This window comes from Hoplias malabaricus, chromosome 16 (genome assembly GCF_029633855.1).
Source record: "Hoplias malabaricus isolate fHopMal1 chromosome 16, fHopMal1.hap1, whole genome shotgun sequence".
NCBI classification, from domain to species: domain Eukaryota; kingdom Metazoa; phylum Chordata; class Actinopteri; order Characiformes; family Erythrinidae; genus Hoplias; species Hoplias malabaricus.
The window spans coordinates 29425928-29450744 of NC_089815.1; the positions used below are offsets into that span (position 1 = coordinate 29425928).

At 44.4% G+C, this 24817-nt stretch overlaps 1 protein-coding gene across 1 annotated transcript; it reads right to left on the reverse strand.

Moving 5' to 3' along the window:
• Positions 1–11722: 11722 nt before the first annotated feature.
• Positions 11723–19079, reverse strand: LOC136671293 (uncharacterized). Its single transcript, XM_066646952.1, has 5 exons — positions 18961–19079; positions 14302–14679; positions 13525–13674; positions 12272–12309; positions 11723–12075 (listed from the first exon to the last, which is right to left on the reverse strand). Exons 1-5 carry the CDS (start codon positions 19025–19027, stop codon positions 11842–11844), a joined length of 867 nt encoding a protein of 288 aa, XP_066503049.1. The 5' UTR covers positions 19028–19079; the 3' UTR covers positions 11723–11841.
• Between the last annotated feature and the right edge of the window lie 5738 nt (positions 19080–24817).

Below are 24817 nucleotides of genomic sequence, written 5' to 3' on the forward strand. Positions count from 1 at the left end.
TGTCCGAGCTCCTAACCCTGTCTCTAAGGGAGAGTCCAGACATCCTGCGGAGAAAACTCATTTCAGCCGCTTGTACCCGCGATCTCGTTCTTTCGGTCACTACCCAAAGCTCGTGACCATAGGTGAGGGTTGGGACGTAGATTGACCGGTAAATCGAGAGCTTTGCTTTTCTGCTCAGCTCTTTCTTCACCACAACGGACCGGTACAGAGCCCGCATTACTGCTGACGCTGCACCGATCCGCCTGTCAATCTCACGCTCCATCTTTCCCTCACTCGTGAACAAGACCCCGAGGTATTTAAACTCCTCCACTTGAGGCAGGATCTCACTTCCAACCTGGAGAGAGCACTCCACCCTTTTCCGACTGAGTACCATGGACTCGGACTTGGAGGTACTGATCCTCATCCCTACTGCTTCACACTCTGCTGCAAACTTGTCCAGCAAGAGCTGGAGGTCCCGGCTCGATGAAGCCAACAAGACCACATCTTCTGCAAAAAGCAGACATGGGATCCTGAGACCACTAAACCGGACACCCTCCGCCACTTGGCTACGCCGAGAAATTCTGTCCATAAAAATTGTGAACAGAACCGGTGACAATGGGCTGGAAACCAGTCGGACTTACTGCCAGCCATACGAACCAGACTCCTGCTCTGTTTGTACAGGGACTGGATAGCTCGTAACAAAGATCCCAGTACCCCATACTCCCTGAGCACCCCCCACAGAATACCCCGAGGGACACGGTCGAATGCCTTCTCCAGATCCACAAAACACATGTAGACTGGTTGAGCAAACTCCCATGCACCCTCCAGGATCCTAGCGAGGGTAAAGAGCTGGTCCTGTGTTCCACGACCGGGGCGGAATCCGCATTGTTCCTCCTGGATCCGAGGTTCAACTATCGGTCGGACTCTCTTCTCCAGTACCCCCGCATAGACCTTACCGGGGAGGCTGAGGAGTGTGATCCCCCTATAGTTGGAACACACCCTCCGATCCCCCTTTTTAAAAAGGGGAACCACCACCCCAGTCTGCCAGTCCAGAGGCACTGCCCCCGATGTCCACGCGATGTTGCAAAGACGTGTCAACCAGGACAGCCCCACAACATCCAGAGCCTTGAGGAACCCGGGGTGAACCTCATCCACCCCCGGGGCCCTACCGCCAAGGAGTTTCCCTACCACCTTGGCCACTTCAGCCCCAGTGATAGGCGAGCCCCCCCCCCGGGGTCCCCAAGCTCTGCTTCCTCTGCGGAAGACGTGCTGGTGGGATTGAGAAGATCCTCGAAGTATTCCTTCCACCGTCTGGTGACGTCCCCAGTCGAGGTCAACAGGTCCCCGCCCCCACCATATACAGTGTTGGTGGAAAACTGCTTTCCCCTCCTGAGTCGCCTGACGGTTTGCCAGAAACTTCTCGGAGCCGACCGAAAGTCTTTTTCCATGTTCTCACCGAACTCCTCCCACACCCGAGTTTTTGCCTTAGCGACTGCCGAGGCTGCGAGCCGCTTGGCTCCTCGGTACCTGTCGGCTGCCTCCGGAGTCCCCTGAGCCAACCATGCTCGATAGGACTCCTTCTTCAGCTTGACAGCCTCCCTCACCCGGGGTGTCCACCACCGAGTGTGGGGATTGCCACCCCGACAGGCACCGACAACCTTGCAGCCACAGCTCTGTTCAGCCGCCTCAACAATGGAGGTCCGGAACATGGCCCACTCGGACTCAATGTCACCAGCCTCCCCCGGGATGCAGTCGAAGCTCTGCCGGATGTGGGAGTTGAAGATCTTTCTGACAGCTTCCTCTGCCAAACGTTCCCAGCAAACCCTCAACACACGTTTGGGCCTGCCAGGTCTGTCCGGCATCCTCCCCCGCCATCTGATCCAACACACCACAAGGTGGTGATCAGTTGACAGCTCAGCGCCTCTCTTCACCCGAGTGTCCAGAACATATGGCCACAGGTCAGATGATACGACTATAAAATCGATCATCGAAATGCGGCCTAGGGTGTCCTGATGCCAGGTGTACTTGTGGACACCCTTATGTTCGAACATGGTGTTCGTAATGGACAAACTGTGACGAGCACAGAAATCCAATAACTGAACACCACTCGGGTTCAGATCAGCGGGGCCGTTCCTCCCAATCACGCCCCTCCAGGTCTCACTGTCATTACCCACGTGAGCGTTGAAGTCCCCCAGCAGAACAATGGAATCCCCAGAATGAGTGTTCTCCAGCACTCCCTCTAGGGTCCCCAAGAAGGCATGGTACTCTGAACTGCTGTTCGGTGCATAAGCACAAACAACAGTCAGAGCCCTTTCCCCAACCCGAAGGCGCAGGGAAATTACCCTCTCGTTCACTGGGGTAAACCCCAACGTACAGGCGCTAAGCCGGGGGGCTATGAGTAAGCCCACACCTGCCTTACGTCTCTCACCCTGGGCAACTCCAGAGTGAAAGAGCATCCAGCCCCTCTCGAGGAGATTGGTTCCAGAGCCCATACTGTGTGTCGAGGTGAGCCCAACTATATCTAGTCGGTACCTCTCAACCTCGCGCACCAGCTCAGGCTCTTTTCCCACCAGAGAGGTTACGTTCCATGTTCCAAAAGCCAGTTTCAGTAACCGAGGATCGGAACGCCAGGGCCCCCGACCCCGACCACCACCCGATCCACAATGCACCAGACCCGGATTACTACCTCTCCCACAGGTGGTGGGCCCATGGGAGAGTGGACCCATGTATCCCCTTCGGGCTAAGCCCGGCCGGACTCCATAGGTGAAAGTCCGGCCAACAGGCGCTCGCCAAGGAGCCCCTCCCCCAGGCCTGGCTCCAGGGTGAGGCCCCGGTAACCCTGCTCCGGGCAAGGGAGGCTGTGTCCTCGTTGTCTTTTTCATCTGTGTCTTTATGGATCACTCTTTGTCTGGCCCATCACCTAGGACCAATTTGCCTTGGGAGACCCTACCAGGGGCTATTGCCCCCGACAACATAGCTCCTAGGCTCACGCAGGCACGCAAACCCCTCCACCACGTTAAGGTGGTGATCCAAGGAGGAGATAAACAAAAATATTTTTTTCAAATTAAAGAATTATTAAAAAATAAAAAATATTCACAAAAATAATCTAAAATAGGAACACAGATTTCAAACACTAAGATACATTAAAAGGATTTCATTTGTAATGACAGCTTTTAAGCACCAGAGGGCTGACAAACACTTCAGGTTGCCTCAGCGGAAAACCTCCCAACCACTAGAGGGTGTATGGGAATCAACTGTCAAGAGTAACACCACACTTGACCACAAGGAGGAGCACAGGAGAATACTCTTCAATAGGTGCTAGTTATGAAGTGATCTCCCTGTAATCATGCACTTTAACCACAAGAGGGAATTAGGCTTCCTCTGTTTTGGGGGCGTTTTGAATTTCCCTCCTTAGTTTTAGCTCTGCCCCTTGAAAGGGGTCATTCGTTTCCTGAATTTGCGTTCAGTCGGCAAGGAAGGAGCTGAAGAGCGCAGACCGCTCTACACACAGAACACACAGGCCGTATTTTTCATGCCGTTCGGTTCACGTTTTCTCTGTTTCTCTGTTCTCAGTAACCTCCAATCACCTAGCGCGCGATTCGTTATTAACGCTGGGAGCGACCCAGTTTTAAAACTGATCTGCTGATTTTGTGATAAGATAGCTGTTCGACAGTCCGACGCTGAGGGTGATAAAAATGCTCGGGGGGACCAGGGGTCTTCCCCCTGGGTGAGTTTATTTTCATGTTCCCAAGGCTCTGGTGAGTGATCTTTTGGTTTATTAGTCATCTGGTCATCATACAGTTTGAAGAGGACCACTCAGTGTCATCCTGGGTGTCACTGAAAAGTGTTCTGCTTAGCCTTCTGGCTATCAGATATAGGTGTGTGCATGAGTTTGTGTGTGTGTGGGTGGGGGTGCGTAGTCTTTCAGCATGCACACTCTGTGGAATGCAGATCCCGTTTTCTCCTTTTATATAAAAGAGAATGGAGAGTCAGAGTTTTAACTTTTCATTTCTTGATCTGGCTCCAACCTCCACTACAGTTTCAAAGGCAAGCCTGGTCTTATAGGTAGGGATGGTATCCACCCCACGCGGGAGAGTGCTGCCTTAGTTTCTTGCAGCATAGCACATAGTCTTTTAGTAAGTCAGCAGAGTAGTGTAGACAGCTGCTGACAATCCAGAGCCGGGACCAGGCCGCAGACAGACAGGCTAAACCGACCGTCTGCGAACTGCCTTGAGACATCACCTAGGTTCACCTGTATTGAGACTGTGTCTTTCCCCCGAATTAAATGTAAAAGTAGAAAAATAAAATCAGCCTGTTTCAGCAACCTAATCAATATTAAATCATACACATATGATAGCAGCAACACGTCAGAACTAAAATTTGGGTTACTCAACATAAGATCACTAAACTCAAAAGCAGTCATCGTAAATGATATCATAAGTGATCATAAATTCAATGTTTTCTGTCTCACGGAAACGTGGGTTAGACCAAATGAATATTCATTCGCTATTCTACAAATCGTATAATAAAACCATCTCCCGCCCTACAATTTATAGAAAACCTCCCAGAACTATCAACACCAGTTCCCAGTCCATCAGGCCCAATGGAGCTAGACGTCCTAACTGACTACTTAGAAAATACCTGTCGATCTACTTTAGAAAATGTAGCACCACTTAAAAGAAAAAGTATAACACAGAAAAAGCTCGCCCTGTGGTATAATAATAAAACCCATACTTTAAAACAAACATCACAGAAACTAGGCGATCAACCGAGCTGGAAGTGTTCCACTCTGCCTGGAAGGACAGCCTTATATGGTATAGAAATGCCCTGACTAAAGCTCGCTCAGCATATCTGGTCTCGCTGATCTCCAATAATAAAAATAATCCTAGAATACTGTTTAGTGTGTTTTCCAGAACTACAAAAATCAAGCAGGTTCTGAACAATTAATTCCAGCAACTCTTTTTTTAATAATAAAATTGACAATATTAGACAAAGACTTAAGCTACAGTATTAAATCTGACCTGGCTGCCACCAAATGTGACTGATATAAAACATAATGTAATTGTAAAAGAAAGACTTGAAACCTTTTACCCACTCCCACAGTTAGAACTAGAGAAAGTTATCACCTCCGCAAACTGTACAACTTGCACACTTCCCACAAAATTACTCAAAGAAGTACTAGCAGCTATAATCAATCCTCTTTTAACTATAGTAAACACATCCCTTAGCCTGGGCCATGTACCCAAAGCTTTTAAACTAGCAGTTATTAAACCTATGATCGAGAAACCAAATCTTGATGCTAGTACACTGTCTAATTACAGGCCTATTTCTAATCTGCCATTTCTAGCCAAGATCTTAGAAAAAGCTGTGACCCAACAACTTAGTTCATAACTACATAAGAATCATATATATGAAAAATTCCAATCTGGATTCAGGCCACATCATAGTACAGAGATAGCTCTGGTCAAGATAACAAATGATCTTCTTCTTGCCTCTGATCAAGGCCACATGTCCCTGTTGGTGCTTCTTGACCTCAGCACAGCCTTCGATACAATAGACCACAATATTCTCCTAGAAAGGTTAGAAAACATGGCTGGAATTACAGGAACAGCTCTATTATGGTTTAATCTTACTTAATGGAACGTTATCAATTCCTAAAAGTAAACAATTTAAATTCAAATTATTCTAAAGTAAGATTTGGAATTCCACAAGGCTCCATTTTAGGACCATTATTATTTACATTATACATGTTACCGCTAGGGCGGCACAGTGGCGCAGCAGGTAGTGTCGCAGTCACACAGCTCCAGGGACCTGGAGGTTGTGGGTTCGTTTCCCGCTCCGGGTGACTGTCTGTGAGGAGTTGGTGTGTTCTCCCCGTGTCCGCGTGGGTTTCCTCCGGGTGCTTTGGTTTCCTCCCACAGTCCAAAAAAACACACATTGCAGGTGGATTGGCGACTCAAAGGTGTCCATAGGTGTGAGTGTGTGAATGAATGTGTGTGTGTGTCTGTGTTGCCCTGTGAAGGACTGGCACCCCCTCCAGGGTGTATTCCCGCCTTGCCCAATGATTCCAGGTAGGCTCTGGACCCACCGTGACCCTGAATTGGATAAGCGGTTACAGATAATGAATGAATGAATGAATGTTACCGCTAGGCACAGTTATAAGAAACCATGACATTAACTTTCACTGTTACACAGATGACACGCAATTGTATATTTCAGCCAAGCCCAATGACAAACACAGATTAAAGAAAATAGAGGACTGTGTTAAAGATTTAAAAGGCTGCATATTGCGTAACTTCCTCCTTCTAAACAGCAACAAAACAGAGGTCCTGCTTTTGGGTCCAAAGGTGGCAAGAAATACATTTTCAGATTTAATTTTAAATCTTGCTGACTTTCCAGTTAAACCTGGTTCAGCAGCAAAAAACCTTGGCGTCATAATTGACCCGGATTTATCATTTAAGCAACACATAGGTAGTATCACTAGGACAGCTTTTTTACATCTTCGCAATATCGCTAAGATTAGAAATGCCTTATCCCTGCAGGACGCAGAAACATTATTACATGCCTTTATTACTTCAAGGCTTGACTACTATAACGCACTACTGTCAGGATGCACCAGCAGAAATCTAAGAAAACTTCAACTAGTTCAAAATGCTGCTGCTAGGGTCCTCACTAAAACCAGAAAATTTGAACATATCAGTCCAGTTCTATCATCACTTCATTGGCTGCCTGTAAAATTCCGCATCAATTACAAAATTCTGTTACTAATGTATAAAGCTCTACATGGGCTCGCTCCTGAATGCCTTCTAGATACTTTTTCCTATTATGAGCCTCCACATTTACTCAGATCACAGAATCCTGTTTTTTTAATTGTTCCCAGAATTCAGAAGGCCTCAGCTGGGGGAAGAGCCTTTTCTTATATAGCCCCCCAACTCTGGAATGATCTTCCAGAAAATGTTCGGGACTCAGACATAGTCGCAATCTTCAAATCTAGGCTAAAAACTCATTTGTTTAGTTTATCTTTTGGTAGATAATGCTCCCCCATAGCTAAAGGTGGTAGATCCGGGGGGTCCATGGACACAGGGAATTATAGTAAACTGAGACGCTGGTTCTGTCATCAAGCCACTTCACGCGATCACTCAGGTTTGTTGATGGTGGAGCGGAGGGATGCCAGTGTTTCAGGATGCTCCCGCATCTGTGTGTCCTTCTGGTTCTCTCCTTTTAGTTAAAGCTGTCATAGTCAGATCTGCCAGAGTCATTAGCCACACTCTGTAAATGTTCACATTTTCTGCTTTACAAACACAAAACAGTTCAAAACTAATTCCATCCCTTTACCTTTTTCCGAGTAAACGACTGCCCACCTGTCCATCTGGACATTGATGGATGACTGTCGAGCAGACCAGCTGCCCATGCTCCAGCAACCACCAAGTGCCTTGAAGCTGCCCCTACACTGAAGTTCTCACGGACTCCTAACTATTATTACCAGTAGATTGACCAGACGAGGATAGGTCACCCCTAGTGAGCCTTGGTTCCTCCCAAGGTTTCTTCCTCAGCTGAGAGAGATTTTCCTTGCCACTGTCGCCCCTGGCTTGCTCACCTAGGGTTTTTTACATTTCATGTCAAATCTTTGTCTTACTGGAATTCTGTGAAACTGCTTTGTGACAACATCAGTTGTAAAAAGTGCTATACAAATAAATTTGATTTGATAACTGTAGTAATGTAATAATTGTAGTAATGTAGTAATATTGTAGCTGTAGTGATGTTGTAGATGTAGTAATGCAGTAGCTGTAGTAATGTGGTAAATTTAGTAATATAATAACTTTAGTAATGTAGTAGCAGTACTAATGTAGGAGCTGCAGTAATGTTGTAACTACAGTAATGTAGTAACTTTAACAATGTTGTAGCTGTAGTAATGTAGCTATGGTGATGTAGTAACTTTAGTAATGTAGCTGTAGTAATGTAGCCACTTTAGTAATGTTGTAGCTGTAGTAACGTTGTGGCTGTAGTATTGTAGTAGCTGCAGTAATGTGGTAAATTTAGTAATATAATAACTTTAGTAATGTAGTAGCAGTACTAATGTAGGAGCTGCAGTAACGTTGTAACTATAGTAATGTAGTAACTTTATCAATGTTGTAGCTGTAGTAATGTAGCCACTTTAGTAATGTTGTAGCTGTAGTAACGTTGTGGTTGTAGTAATGCAGTAGCTGCAGTAATGTGGTAAATTTAGTAATATAATAACTTTAGTAATGTAGTAGCAGTACTAATGTAGGAGCTGCAGTAACATTGTAACTATAGTAATGTAGTAACTTTAACAATGTTGTAACTGTAGTAATGTAGCTATGATGATGTAGTAACTTTAGTAATGTTGTAGCTGTAGTACTGTAGCCACTTTAGTAATGTTGTAGCTGTAGTAAATGTTGTAATGTAGTAACTTTAGTAATGTTGCAGCTGTAGTAATGTAGTAAATGTTGCAATGTAGTAACTTTAGTAATGTAGTAGCTGCAGTAATGTAGTAATGTAATACATGCAATAGCTGTAGTAATGTGGTAACTGTAGTAATGTAAAGGCTGTAGTAATGTGGTAGCTGTAACTTTAGCAATGATGTAGCTGTAGTAATGTAGTAATTTTAGTAATGTTGTAGCTGTAGTAACTGTAGTAAAGTAGGAACTTTAGCAATGTTGAAGCTGTGGTAATGTAGTAACTGAAGTAATGTGGTAGCTGTGGTAATGTAGCAAATTTAGTAATGTAGCAGCTACAGTAATGTAGTAATGCAATAAATGTAGTCATGCAATAGCTGTAGTAATGTGGTAACTGTAATAATGTAATGGCTGTAGTAATGTAGTAACCGTAGTAATATTGTATCTGTAGTGATGTTATAGCTGTAGTAATGTTGTAGCTGTGGCGATGTAGTAACTTTAGTAATGTTGTAGCTGTGGTAACTTTAGTAATTTAGTAGCTGCAGTAATGTATTAATGTAATAAATGTAGTCATGTAGCAATGTAATGGCTGCAGCAATGTAGTAACTGTAGAAATGTAGTAACTGAAGTAATATGGTAGCTTTAGCAATGTAATAGCGGTAGTAATGTAGCAGCTGCAGTAATGTTGTGATGTAATACCTGTAGCAATGTGATAACTGTAGTAATGCAATTGCTGTAGTAATGTAGTAAGTTTAGTAATGTCATAGCTGTAGTAATGTGCTAAATTTAGTAATGTTGCAGCTGTAGTAATGTAGTAGCTGCAGTAATGTAGTAACTGAAGTATTGTGGTAGCTTTAGCAATGTAGTAGCTGTAGTAATGTAATAAATGTAGTTATGTAATAGCGGTAGTAATGTAGTAACTGTAGTAATGTAATAACTGTAGTAACATAGTAATATTGTAGCTGTAGTGATGTTATAGCTGTACTAATGTAGTAGCTGTAATAAATTTTGTAATGTAGTAACTTTAGTAATGTTGTAGCTGTAGTCAATTTTATAATGTAGTAACATTAGTAATGTTGTAGCTGTAGTAATGTTGTAACTTTAGTAATGTTGTAGCTGTGGTAACGTTGTAGCTGCAGTAATGTAGTAACTGAAGTAACGTGGTAGGTTTAGTAATGTAGTAGCTGTAGTAACGTAGTAACCAAAGTAATGTGGAAGCTTTAGTAATGTAGTAGCTGCAGTAGTGTAGTAAATTTAGTAATGTAGTAACTTTAGCAATGCTGTAGCTGTAGTAAATGTAGTAATGTAGTAACTTTAGTAATGTTGTAGCTGCAGTAATGCAGTAAGTTTAGTAATGTAGTAACTTTAGCAATGTTGTAGCTGTAGTAATGCAGTAACTTTAGCAATGTTGTAGCAGTAGTAATGTAGTAACTTTAGTAATGTAGTAGCTGTAGTAATGTATTAACAGTTAGTGTAAACAGCTGTAATAACAGTAGATGGATAAATAAAGCCGATGTAATAACAGAATAATTAAGACAGTGAAGAGGGAGTAAGTCCACACCCTTCATATTAAGGCTCTGGGGTTGTGTGCGTTTTCACTGTGAAGCAAGGACAATAACAGCATGTTAGTGTGTGTGTGTGTGTGTGTGTGTGTGTGTGAGAGAGAGAGAGAGAGAGAGAGAGAGAGAGTCTGATACTGATTGCGCTGACTGTGCAGATGTGTAATAGCAGCGTAAAGGCTAATGCGGTGTGGTGTACGTCTGTGGGGCAAGTGGAAAAGTGTCAGTTTTTTCTGAAACACTGTTTGTGTGTGTGTGTGTGTGTGTTTTTTGCTTCTGTGCAAGTAAGTGTATGCTTGTGCGAATGTATGGAGGAGGTTAAAGAGCGTCTCAGTTTCCTCACCAGCTCCGAGTGGGCGGTGGAAACGCTGAGGCACACACACACACACACACACCAGAGAAAGAGAGAGTGAGAGAGATGGTTTGCTGGATGAAGATATCCTGACTTTTGTTTGAGAGAAACACAGGTTAAACTCAGTATCAGACCCTCCACTTCATTGCCTTCTACAGGACAGGACTGGTTCTAGATAAGTTCTAGATAAGGTCTCAACTAAACTGAGAAACACTGCTATTGTTTAAGAATAAATGAAGTAAACAGAGATGAGGATTAACTAATCTCATAGTGATGCTGGGGTTAAAGTCTGTATCTGTTAAATTAGCTGTTTGCTCATCTGTGTAAACACACACACACACACACACACAGTGGAGGGGTGTGTACAGTGTTTATTGTTATTTTCCAGAACCCACCGCAGTGTTAAACTCATGAAGGGGATTCTGTGGTTCTCACTTCTTTAAAACTCTTTCATTTCACTTTCGCACCTTCACCCACCGCTTTAAGAGAAACCTGAATATCACGCCCCGGGGGCAACTCACCCCAAACACCCCACAGCACAGCCACACACTCCAATCACACTGGAACTCTGCTGTAACCCAGTTACACACACTGTCATACACACACACACCCAAACACAGCAGACATTCACACACACACACACACACACACACACACACACACACACACACACACACTGAAGATACACACTGACACACACACACTGAATATAAACACTGACACACACACAGCAGACACACACTGACATACACACACACTGAAGATACACACTGACACACACACGCTCAGCAGACACACACTAACACACACACACTGAAGATACACACTGACACACACAGCAGACACACAGAAAAGCACACAGCAGACGCACACTGACACACACACACTGAAACACACACAGCAGACACACACACACTGAAACACACACAGCAGACACACACACTGAAACACACATACAGCAGACAAACACTGACTGACACACACACACACACACTGAAACACACACAGCAGACACACACACACTGAAACACACACAGCAGACAAACACTGACTGACACACACACACACTGAAACACACACACTGCAGGCAAACACACACACACATACACAGCAGACACACACACTGAAACACACACACAGCAGACAAACACTGACTGACACACACACACACACACTGAAACACACACAGCAGACACACACACACACACACTGAAACACACACACAGCAGACAAACACTGACTGACACACACACACACTGAAACACACACTGAAACACACACACTGCAGGCAAACACACACACACACACACACACACACATACACAGCAGACACACACACAGCAGACACACACACTGAAACACACACACACATTTTCCTTCAGTTCTTTAATCATATTTTGTAGTCATCAGCAGATTCTCATTTTTGAGCATAAAGTGCAGTAGAGAAAAAAACACCTCGTGTCTCACTGCAGAGTGTTTAAGGTGGACAGTGTGATTTAAGGTGGTCTGAATGAGGACAGTGTAGAGTTCTGGGTTACTTTAAGGGACCCTCTCTGTTTCTGTTCTCTCGTTCTCCTCCCCTGTCAGTTCTCCCTGTTCTCATGTTCTTTTTTTTCCGTGGGGGGAACATTATGGCTGCGTACTCCACTCCTCCGTCTGGTTCCACTCGGCTGTGTCTCTCAGGCGTGTTCTGCTGGTTCTGGAAGTCTAGAACTCCATACTCCACACAGCTGATCACAGGAACAGTACTAGACACAGAACACATCCCCTACACACACACAAACACACACACACACACACACACACACAAACACACACACACACACACAGAATCAGAATTGGAGACAGAACCAGGAGCAGAATTTGAATCAGAATGAAAGTGTGAACTCTGTGGAAACATCTGCCCTCACAGGACACGCTAACGCTAATACTAATGTAACGAGAATGAATAACTATTTTCATACCTGTGCCGCAGCCCCGGCGTTCAGCTCTGGAGCCTCATCTGCAGAAAAGAGTTCAGCGATTAACATCTAGACAACATTCACACAACATCTACACAACATCCACACAACATTTACACAACATCTACACAACATTCACACATCTACACAACATCTACACAACATTCACACAACATCTACACAACATCCACACAACATCCACACAACCTCTACACAACATTCACACAACATCTACACAACATCCACACAAAATTTACACATCTACACAACATCCACACAACATTCACACATCTACACAACATCCACCCAACATCTACACAATATTCACACAACATCTACACAACATCCACACAACCTCTACACAACATTCACACAACATCTACACAACATCCACACAAAATGTACACATCTACACAACATTCACACATCTACACAACATCCACCCAACATCTACACAATATTCACACAACATCTACACAACATTCACACAACATCTACACAACATCCACACAACATCTACACAAAATTCACACAACATCTACACAACATCCACACATCTACACAACATTCACACAACCTCTACACAACATCCACACAACATCTACACAAAATTCACACAACATCTACACAACATCCACACATTTATACAACATTCACACATCTACACAACATTCACACAACCTCCACACAACATCCACACAACATCTACACAACATCCACACAACCTCTACACAACATCCACACAACATTTATACAACATTCACACATCTACACAACATTCACACAACCTCTACAAATTCCCACAGATTATTCTTCCTTTTCAGCAACAGATTCTCTGCTATTATTAATATCCTCAGCTCATCTAAACACTGCACATTAGTAATGATAATAATTATACACATGATGTATCACGATCTCAACGTGAATTATGCAGAAATATTTAACTCAAAACCCTGACCCAGACTGTAATCCCACGGAGGACTAAATCCTGCGCCTACACTGTATATAAAACACCCAGCTGGTTACTGTGGGTGTGTTCATAAAATGTAGGATATTGTGTTTTTCAAAACTATTCTCCTTTTTGTTTGTACAAGTGAATGCAGAGTTATTTTTAAAGTGTATCTTAGAGGGAACATTTGCACTTTTTTGTGTCTTTGGATGAACAGAAATGTTCTGCTGTAGAACCTTTATTAGGCACAGGACGGAACATGTAGACAGTAGTGAATGTGTGATCCGTACAGTGTGAGTTACTCTACCTGGTTTAATTCTGTTATTCCTGCAGATCCAGAGCAGTAGTCCGACCAGAACCAGCACCGTGGCGATCAGTAAAGAGCTGAAGATTAAATATGGATAAATCTTCTCTGACTGTTCCTGTGAGGAGCTGTTCCTGTCAGTGAACGTCGCAACTGGAGATCAGAAATAAAAGAAAAATAAGCTTTAATATTTTAAACAGTAACTACAGTGCATCACAAACGTGAGCACAGCTCTGACGTCCCTTAAAAACTACACACTGTTAGACTCTGCACTGAGATGGTCGCTCAGAACCAAGCCATGACCGGGTTACAGTTCTGTTTGGTCCCGGTTTATGACGTTCCTGACACTCAGAGACTGTAAAATCTTACAGAGACGGAAACGAACAGTGACCTGCTGAGCACAAGCCAAAACCCAGCTGCTGTGGCCACCAGGGGGCGTCAGATAATTTGGCTCTTTAAAAACAAACCAATTTTTATTCGTTTATTTACAAATGAACAGTTCAGAGCTTGCCACTCGTTAAAGAGGTGTGTTACAGACTGTGAACATAAAGAAAAGTGGTTGATTAAAAACATGATGCTCATTTCCACTCTTTGGAAATGGCACAAGGCTTTGGACGGTGGCCCAGAGAGTCAATGCACACGAACAGAGGAAGGAAACACTCCTTTAATGTGTTTAACATTACTACATTCCGTTATTTTGTCCTTCTGTCATATTTCTGTTTGTCATGTGTTTGGACTGTGTGGGCCACCATAGTCTGGACTCTAGGAGAGGAGTGGTACCTGTGGTTGTGTTTGGTGCTGGACGTATTGTCAGATTCACTTTGCCACTGTCAATAGAGGGTTCAGGTTGATTGTCTATAAAAACGGTGAGGTGGTAAATACCGCTGTTGGATTGAGACAGGTTTCTGAAAAGAAGAGTCATTGCTCTGGCTGATTGTCCACTGAAACAAACATTCAGAGTGGAGTTCATCTTCCCATCTGCACACAAGTGACAGGAGGAGCTTGACCATATGTCCAACTTGCAGATCTTCTGTTCATGCTCTTGGTAAATGGAGAATACTTTCTCATTCTTGATGCTGGGGCTGGAGTTTGGAAAAACAAAAGTGATGTTCACTTGATCTCCTTCTATTCCATCTGCGCTGGAGGGATTAGATTCCACTGAAAGGAGAAAAACACATCCTGTGATCTTTCACGGAAAAGACAGTATCTGATTAAAGTCGTCATGTTTTTAACCATAAAACACTCACTGTTCAAACAGATCAAACACAGTCCTGCGATCTCACCTCAACACAGGGTTTAAACTCATCTCGCTTACGTTCAGTGATCAGAATATCATTCTCAAGATATTGATATAAATATCAGGCTGTAGTGTTGCCCTGTGAAGGACTGGTGCCCCCTCTAGGGTGTGTTCCTGCCTTGCGCCCAGTGATTCTGTGTACGCTGCCTGCCTGAACTGGATAAGGGTTACAAACAATGAATGAATGAATATCAGACTGTTCTTCTGTCATTTGCTTCATCTCCAGTGTGTTTTTGGTTCAGAGCAGGACATTAGATGGAACTACTCTGCAGTTATTTTTCTGGTTTTGTGTTGTTTTTTTTCGAGCTGTAAACTGATGAGTGTGCTCTTCTGTTTCCTTTTGTCCTTATTGTGGCTTTAGTTTAGCTTCCTTTGACTTTGAGGGTCCACAACTGTGATATTGTTTTGAGTTTATTGTGTTTGTTTGCCGCAAACCTCTTAAAGAAAATATTGTGTTTTTTTTGTTTTTTGTTTATTTTTTCAGTTCAAATTTATTCAACTGAAATGCTGCCTTCAGCTTACTCTCCTGCAAGTGTGTTGAAGTGATGTAATAGTATTAATAGCTGCAGGTTTTGAGTGTTTGTGGGAGTTAAAGCGACCTAACCATATCCACTCCAGACTCACACTGAACAAACCTTCGATCCACAGTAGAAATGGCATAAAACGCACACTTTGAGTGGTAGCTTAACCCTTTAGGGTGGGATGGTATTAACCCTTGATGGGAGGGTGCAGCTATGATTTAACTGCTGACAAAACAGAGCTGAGGCCTGGACACAGAGAGTCAGGCTAACCCCACTCTGCTAACCCCATTAACTTCATTAATGATAAACACTCAGTTTCCAGCAGCAGTGCGTCAGATCCAGAGGATGACCACTCTGTCACTGTTAATGAAATTATAGGTGAGTTTTCTGTCTCACAGAAACTTGGATTAGACGCTATAATTACGTACACAACCTGAGGGTTTCAGCCCAAGGTGTAGTAATAGTAATAATAATAATGATAATGATAATGATAATAATAATAGTTTGCATTTATATAGCGTCTTTATAATACCCAAGGTCACTTTACACAAAAAACAAACAAACAAACAAACAAACAAACAAACAAAAAAACGTATGTATCGTGTGTAAAAATGTGGAGGAGTCATCTACTGAAAAACCTGAGGCATTCATCAGAAAAATTTGAAATATTCTGTTACAAACCAACCATCTTCCAAAGAAGAGCTCAATTCACTGTTTAATATCAACAGGCCACTACCACACAGTTCTAATAAAACACTGCACAGATCAGTAAAAACTTAGATTAAATAATATCAATGACTGCTTAAAACACTGGAATTTACATTATGTTCTTCTTCTGAACTCTGACAAAGCAGAGGTTCTCCCTCTGGGTCCAAAAGCTGTGAGAAGTAAACTGTCAGATTTATAAATATCAGATAAATATCTCAGCACACAGTCCACACTGATCTGTCATTTAATCATTAATTTAATGTAACTCTCCTACAACAGCTTTTATTCCAGTGGTGTTAGAGTCCAGTTGTGCTCCCCAAAGGTTCATTACATTCCCTTCTCCAGAAGGAGAGGGGAATCTCTGTAATCGTTCATTATACAACTGTGGAGAATAAAAAACACAATAAAAGTCCTGGAGATGAAACTCAATCACTCACACACTCACCCAGTCATTAACATACTCACCCATTCGCTCACACACTCACCCAGTCATTAACACACTCACCCATTCGCTCACACACTCACCCAGTCATTAACACACTCACCCATTCGCTCACACACTCACTCAGTCATTAACACACTCACCCATTCGCTCACACACTCACTCAGTCATTAACACACTCACCCAGTCACTCACATACTCACCCAGTCACTCAAACACTCACCCTTTCGCTCACACTGACCCATTCGCTCACACACTCACCCAGTCACCCACACACTCACCCAGGCATTAACACACTTACCCAGTCACCCACACACTCAACCAGTCATTAACACACCCACCCAGTCACCCACACACTCACCCAGTCATTAACACACTTACCCAGTCACCCACACAGTCAACCAGTCATTAACACACTCACCCAGTCACCCACACACTCACCCAGTCATTAACACACTTACCCAGTCACCCACACGCTCACCTAGTCATTAACACACTCACCCAGTCATTAACGCACTTACCCAGTCACTCACACACTCACCCAGTCATTGACACACTCACCCAGTCACCCACACACTCACCCAGGCATTAACACACTCACCCAGTCATTGACACACTCACCCAGTCACCCACACACTCACCCAGTCATTAACACACTCACCCAGTCACCCACACACTCACCCAGGCATTAACACACTCACCCAGTCATTAACACACTTACCCAGTCACCCACACGCTCACCTAGTCATTAACACGCTCACCTAGTCATTATCACACTCACCCAGTCATTAACACACTTACCCAGTCACTCACACACTCACCCAGTCATTGACACACTCACCCAGTCACCCACACACTCACCCAGGCATTAACACACTCACCCAGTCATTGACACACTCACCCAGTCACCCACACACTCACCCAGTCACCCACACACTCACCCAGTCACCCACACACTCACCCAGGCATTAACACACTCACCCAGTCATTAACACACTTACCCAGTCACCCACACGCTCACCTAGTCATTAACACGCTCACCTAGTCATTAACACACTCACCCAGTCATTAACACACTTACCCAGTCACTCACACACTCACCCAGTCATTGACACACTCACCCAGTCACCCACACACTCACCCAGTCACCCACATGCTCACCTAGTTATTAACACACTCACCCAGTCATTAACACACTTACCCAGTCACCCACACCCTCACCCAGTCATTAACACACTCACCCAGTCACCCACACACTCACCCAGGCATTAACACACTCACCCAGTCATTAACACACTTACCCAGTCACCCACACCCTCACCCAGTCATTAACACACTCACCCAGTCACCCACATGCTCACCCAGTCATTAACACACTCACCCAGTCACTCACACACTCACCCAGTCACTCACACACACACCCAGTCATTGACACACTCACCCAGTCACTCACACACTCACCCAGTCACCCACACACTCACCCAGTCATTAACACACTCACCCTCAGACCCTCAGCAGCTGTTCCACATTTATTCACAATTTCTGTAAATATTAATTCACTTAGTGTTTAAATCTAATCTAAGTCTAATCTGACTTTGTAATTGTTCATAGTGAAACGTGGAAAGAATTAAACAGGTTTCTCTGGTAATAATTCTAGGAAATATATAAATGAGTCAGAAAAACCAGAACAGCACCAGTTTGGAAATATTCTGTTTTCAGAGAGCCGCGGCGTCACGTTACTGAGTGGAATATAGTCAGAATTATTCATCGGTGATATTAGAGTCTGACACAGATGCTAATGATATGTTAATGATTGGTAATGAGAGCGATCTGAGACTGATCAGAACTGAATGTGGATCAGAAAGATACTGTTTACCGACTCTCACTTCTGTAAATAAATGTGAGTTTAGAGGAACACAGAAATATTGAGATAAAGTGTTAACATTTAAATTTTAAATGAACAGAGCAACTCTAGGATGAACACATTAGTGAAGTATTTTCTCTCGAGGCTCAGTAAATATCACACGTTACAACAAAGCGATTAGGTGCATGTTTAAGGTGAAGGTCTGAGGTAGAGGTGAAGGTTTAAAGAGGAGATTTAAGGTAGAATTTTAAGGTGGAGATGAATTAAATGTGTTTAAGCTAAAGGTTTAAGGTAGAGTTTTAAGGTGGAGGTTAATTAAATGTGTTTAAGCTAAAGTTTTAAGGTGGAGATTAATTAAATGTGTTTAAGCTAAAGGTTTAAGGTCAAGTTTTAAGGTGGAGATGAATTAAATGTGTTTAAGCTAAAGGTTTAAGGTCGAGTTTTAAGGTGGAGATGAATTAAATGTGTTTAAGCTAAAGGTTTAAGGTCGAGTTTTAAGGTGGAAGTTAATTAAATGTGTTTAAGCTAAAGTTTTAAGGTGGAGATGAATTAAAGGTGGTTAAGCTAAATTTTAATGTGGATGTTAATGAACAGATGTTTTACTCACGGCTGAGGCTCCAGTGAAGGCCGATGAGGAGCAGGGCGACGGCTGTCTGTCTGAGTGTGTGTCTCATGGTGCAGAGAGAGCAAGACAAACAGAGAGAGAAAATGCTGAAACCTCTCGCTGTTTCCTCCTGCTCAACTTTTCTCGTCTTTTCCTGTCATCTTCTGTTTATGAGAAATCCCATACACACACTCTCACACACACACACACAAACACACACAGGAACTGTGATGTGCAATCACATTCACTCACTGAACGACGCGTCTGAAAAAGGAGAGAAAAACCTAAATCCACAGCGTATTGTTCTCTCAGCTTTGTTCATTTGGTCGATGCTTGATTATTTTAACATTCGCCCTTTCATTTAATGTTTAATCACTTTATTTACACTTCCCTTCACAGCAACATTTATAGACATGCTTTAAAGTAAAATAAAGAAAAAGTGTGACCCCCATCACATGACCTTTACCCCCTTTAACCCCACATCACCTCAAATATTACATTAAATAATTACAAAAGCAACACTGATCCTTCCCTTAAACTAACACCACAACAAACAATGACATAAACAACATCAGACGTAATGATCTTTTATTAATGGATCCATCACATAACAATCAAAAGAATAAAGAATTTTACAGCTTCAAAAGCTATGTGTGAATCAAAGTCCATTCAAGAGTCTGTTTGACCTCTGCTTTTAGGAAGGTCCAGGGTCTATATAATTATTGACATACAGCACTGTGCAAATGGTGTAAGCAGCAGAGACTGAGATGTAAAAAGCTATTTATCTGAGCAGTAACTGTTGTGTGTGAATGTGTTTAACTTACCAACATGTGTTTTTGGACTGTGGGAAGAAACCGGAGCACCCGGAGGAAACCCACGCAGACACAGAGAGAACACACCACACTCCTCACAGATAGTCACCCGGAGGAAACCCACGCAGACACAGGGAGAAAACACCACACTCCTCACAGACAGTCACCCGGAGGAAACCCACGCAGACACAGGGAGAACACACCACACTCCTCACAGACAGTCACCCGAAGGAAACCCACGCAGACACAGGGAGAAAACACCACACTCCTCACAGACAGTCACCTGGAGGAAACCCACGCAGACACAGGGAGAACACACCACACTCCTCACAGACAGTCACCCGGAGGAAACCCACGCAGACACAGGGAGAACACACCACACTCCTCACAGACAGTCACCCGGAGGAAACCCACGCAGACACAGGGAGAACACACCACACTCCTCACAGACAGTCACCCGAAGGAAACCCACGCAGACACAGGGAGAACACACCACACTGCTCACAGACAGTCACCCGGAGGAAACCCACGCAGACACAGGGAGAACACACCACACTCCTCACAGACAGTCACCCGGAGGAAACCCACACAGACACAGAGAGAACACACCACACTCCTCACAGACAGTCACCCGGAGGAAACCCACGCAGACACAGGGAGAACACACCACACTCCTCACAGACAGTCACCCGGAGGAAACCCACGCAGACACAGGGAGAAAACACCACACTCCTCACAGACAGTCACCCGGAGGAAACCCACGCAGACACAGGGAGAACACACCACACTCCTCACAGACAGTCACCCGAAGGAAACCCACGCAGACACAGGGAGAAAACACCACACTCCTCACAGACAGTCACCTGGAGGAAACCCACGCAGACACAGGGAGAACACACCACACTCCTCACAGACAGTCACCCGGAGGAAACCCACGCAGACACAGGGAGAACACACCACACTCCTCACAGACAGTCACCCGGAGGAAACCCACGCAGACACAGGGAGAACACACCACACTCCTCACAGACAGTCACCCGAAGGAAACCCACGCAGACACAGGGAGAACACACCACACTGCTCACAGACAGTCACCCGGAGGAAACCCACGCAGACACAGGGAGAACACACCACACTCCTCACAGACAGTCACCCGGAGGAAACCCACACAGACAAAGAGAGAACACACCACACTCCTCACAGACAGTCACCCGGAGGAAACCCACGCAGACACAGGGAGAACACACCACACTCCTCACAGACAGTCACCCGGAGGAAACCCACGCAGACACAGGGAGAAAACACCACACTCCTCACAGACAGTCACCCGGAGGAAACCCACGCAGACACAGGGAGAACACACCACACTCCTCACAGACAGTCACCCGGAGGAAACCCACGCAGACACAGGGAGAACACACCACACTCCTCACAGACAGTCACCCGGAGGAAACCCACGCAGACACAGGGAGAAAACACCACACTCCTCACAGACAGTCACCCGGAGGAAACCCACGCAGACACAGGGAGAACACACCACACTCCTCACAGACAGTCACCCGAAGGAAACCCACGCAGACACAGGGAGAACACACCACACTCCTCACAGACAGTCACCCGGAGGAAACCCACGCAGACACAGGGAGAACACACCACACTCCTCACAGACAGTCACCTGGAGGAAACCCACGCAGACACAGGGAGAACACACCACACTCCTCACAGACAGTCACCCGGAGGAAACCCACGCAGACACAGGGAGAACACACCACACTCCTCACAGACAGTCACCCGGAGGAAACCCACGCAGACACAGGGAGAAAACACCACATTCCTCACAGACAGTCACCCGGAGGAAACCCACGCAGACACAGGGAGAACACACCACACTCCTCACAGACAGTCACCCGAAGGAAACCCACGCAGACACAGGGAGAACACACCACACTCCTCACAGACAGTCACCCGGAGGAAACCCACGCAGACACAGGGAGAACACACCACACTCCTCACAGACAGTCACCTGGAGGAAACCCACGCAGACACAGGGAGAACACACCACACTCCTCACAGACAGTCACCCGGAGGAAACCCACGCAGACACAGGGAGAACACACCACACTCCTCACAGACAGTCACCCGGAGGAAACCCACGCAGACACAGGGAGAAAACACCACACTCCTCACAGACAGTCACCTGGAGGAAACCCACGCAGACACAGGGAGAACATACCACACTCCTCACAGACAGTCACCCGGAGGAAACCCACGCAGACACAGGGAGAACACACCACACTCCTCACAGACAGTCACCCGAAGGAAACCCACGCAGACACAGGGAGAACACACCACACTCCTCACAGAGAATCACCGGGAGCGGGAATCGAACCCACAACCTCCAGGCCCCTGGAGCTATGTGACTGCGACACTAACCTGCTGCACCACCGTGCCGCCCCTACGTAGTTTTAGTGGTGAATAAATAATGATTTTAAATAATGCGTGCTGTGGATTTAACAAATTCATCCAAATCAAGGAGAATCTGAACAAAACACTGTTCTTCAAACTCACTCTCACTTACTACTTTATATGCCTTATATTTCTTATGTGTTTTATATTATTATTAGTTTGTGTTTACTGTGATTATATATAACTTTATAGCAGCCTCACACTCACTGAGGAGGCTTTAGTTTAAATATAGATCATTATCTTAGGGGCCTCAGACTTCTGCACCGTGCTGTATACATTTGTGTAATTATAATTATCCATTCATTCATTATCTGTGACCTTTATCCAGTTCAGGGTCGTGGTGGGTCCAGAGCCTACCTGGAATCATTGGGCGCAAGGCAGGAATACACCCTGGAGGGGGCTAATTATAATTATACTCTTTATAATTAAATCAGCTCTGAGAGTCGAGAGGCGCCCCGAGGCACTGAATGTTTCAGCAGAAGTTTATGGACGCCGCCCGTTTCTCAGTGTGTTCACAATTACACCTGTGTGTGAGTGAATGTGTGAATGCATATGTGAATGTATGTGTGAGTGAATGTGTGAGGGTGAGTGTGTGTCCGGGTAGGCTCCAGACCTATGAATGAATTAATTATTTTTATTATTGTTATTATTGCGAGTCTTGGTGTGAAGAAAATATTGAAGAAATTCCTTTCACAAAACTGCAACAATGAGTCTCTTCTGTTCCCAAAGCACTGAGTGAAACTACGAGGAAAGGGAAGGAGACTCGGAGGCACCCACCTGCTCCAGGCTCAGTTTCTGAATCTGTTTAAAAACAACAAAAACCATTTCGTTCTCCGTCTGCTGTGAAATGTACTGTATTTTGCTGGGACCCTAACGCTGACGAAACAGAAATCTACGTTTAAACGGAAGGAGTAAAACAATCAGAATTTCACACAGAAACACCTTCCATTCATTCACATTTCGCCGCAGGCCACCAACTTTCAGCACTTTCTCTGCCTCAGAATAGTCTTACAGTGCAATCCAGTGTGTGTGTGTGTGGTGTGTGTGTGTGTGTGTGTGTGTGTGTGTGTGTGTGTGTGTGAGAGAGAGTGGTTTCTGTTGTTAACAATGAGGGGCTTCTGGTTTCCTGTTTTAACCACAGGGACCCCCAAGAACCCCCCATCACACAAAGACACACACACACACACACACACACACACACACACACAGTAGCTGTTTTCTGTAGGAGGAAAGTCTGTGAGAGGTCTGCAGTTGTTTTGGAGTCAGCGCTGAGGTAATGAAGAGTGCTCTGCGTCGGTGGAGTATTTTCCAGACGCTGTGTTGAAGGTTGTTTACAGAAGAGAGTGGCGCCTAATTCCATTTTCTCAAACACTTGTGTTTATGGAGCTTTGCAATGGACGACTACTTTCCTGATTATTGCAGACTGTAGGAAATCACAGTGTAAAGGAACCTTTCCTTCGCTCCATTTTTCCAGTTTTAATCTTTCCTCTGCTTATTTGTGATTTTTAAAACCTCTGAAACACGATGTGACGAATGGCTGAGACAATAAATAAATAATGAAATGAAGAGTTCCACAGAGAGTTCAGACAAAGCTGGTGCTATCAGACCTCCATCACTCTGTCTGCAGTAAACCTGCTGTTTCAGCAACAGCAGCCTAAAGCGAGAGATCGGGAGATTAGACACACACAGGGTTTAAATTTAGATTCATTTCTGGGCCTAGGTTTACTGTTACAGACAGATCAGATCACACTGCAGTCAGCAACCACCAGAAATGACAACAGGCAGAATGAACAGAACCCACACTTAGCCTCACTGCAAGAAAATGATTTGTAAACACTAAACGTAGCGCCCCTGGTGACACCTGGTGGTAAGTAACACGAATTACAAAAGTCTGTTATTAACGTATAAAGCTCTACATGGGCTCTCTCCTGTATACTTTCAAAAGTATTCAAGGGTAAGGCTTTAAAGGGCCCGCAGGACATTTGCGACCTGTTACCGCTTGAGAAACAACTTGTTATTTTAAAAAAAACTAAGTGAAAACCTAAAGATGCAAAACCTATAGCTGATTAACAAAAAAAACCGTTCAACCAAAAGGGCCGTGTCTCTTTACAAAAGAAATTAGTAAAATATCAGTTATCAGCATTGTACACAACAATTATGCGCATGCGCAAACCAAATGGTACAGCGGCGCAAATCTTTTAGCGGTAGCGGATTAATCTTAAAAGAAACCAGGTCTAGACCCGGAGTTCCTTTAGTCAAAAAGGGCTATCAGTGACGTGCGAGTCTAAAAATGTTGTTAAACGACAGTAAATGTAAAAGACAAATGTAGACTATTCGTGTTCAGCTTTGTCAGGCTGTCATAGTTTATAAAAGTATGTTCTTCACACAGACAGTGAACTTAGTTAGAGAGAGTGACGCGCAACCTGTTCTGATATTAACGAGTTTTAAAAGCGCTTCTCTAAGTTCAGAAACCGTTATGTCCGCTTCAGAGTGCACTACAAAGGGAGCAGGGAGCTGCGAGCCTTTTCCTGTAGCGCTAAATTTCACTAGCCTTAAAGCGAGAATCCTATTGGTCGGACAGG

What these genes read in the sequence shown, in the direction of transcription:
- LOC136671293 (XM_066646952.1), bottom strand. Translation starts at nt 19,027, where the DNA reads ATGAGACACACACTCAGACAGACAGCCGTCGCCCTGCTCCTCATCGGC. An exon ending in CCTTCACTGGAGCCTCAGCC is followed by an intron (nt 14,680 to 18,960) that starts GTGAGTAAAACA and finishes TTCTCCTTTCAG; the next exon opens with TGGAATCTAATCCCTCCAGC. An exon ending in AGCACCAAACACAACCACAG is followed by an intron (nt 13,675 to 14,301) that starts GTACCACTCCTC and finishes TCTGATCTCCAG; the next exon opens with TTGCGACGTTCACTGACAGG.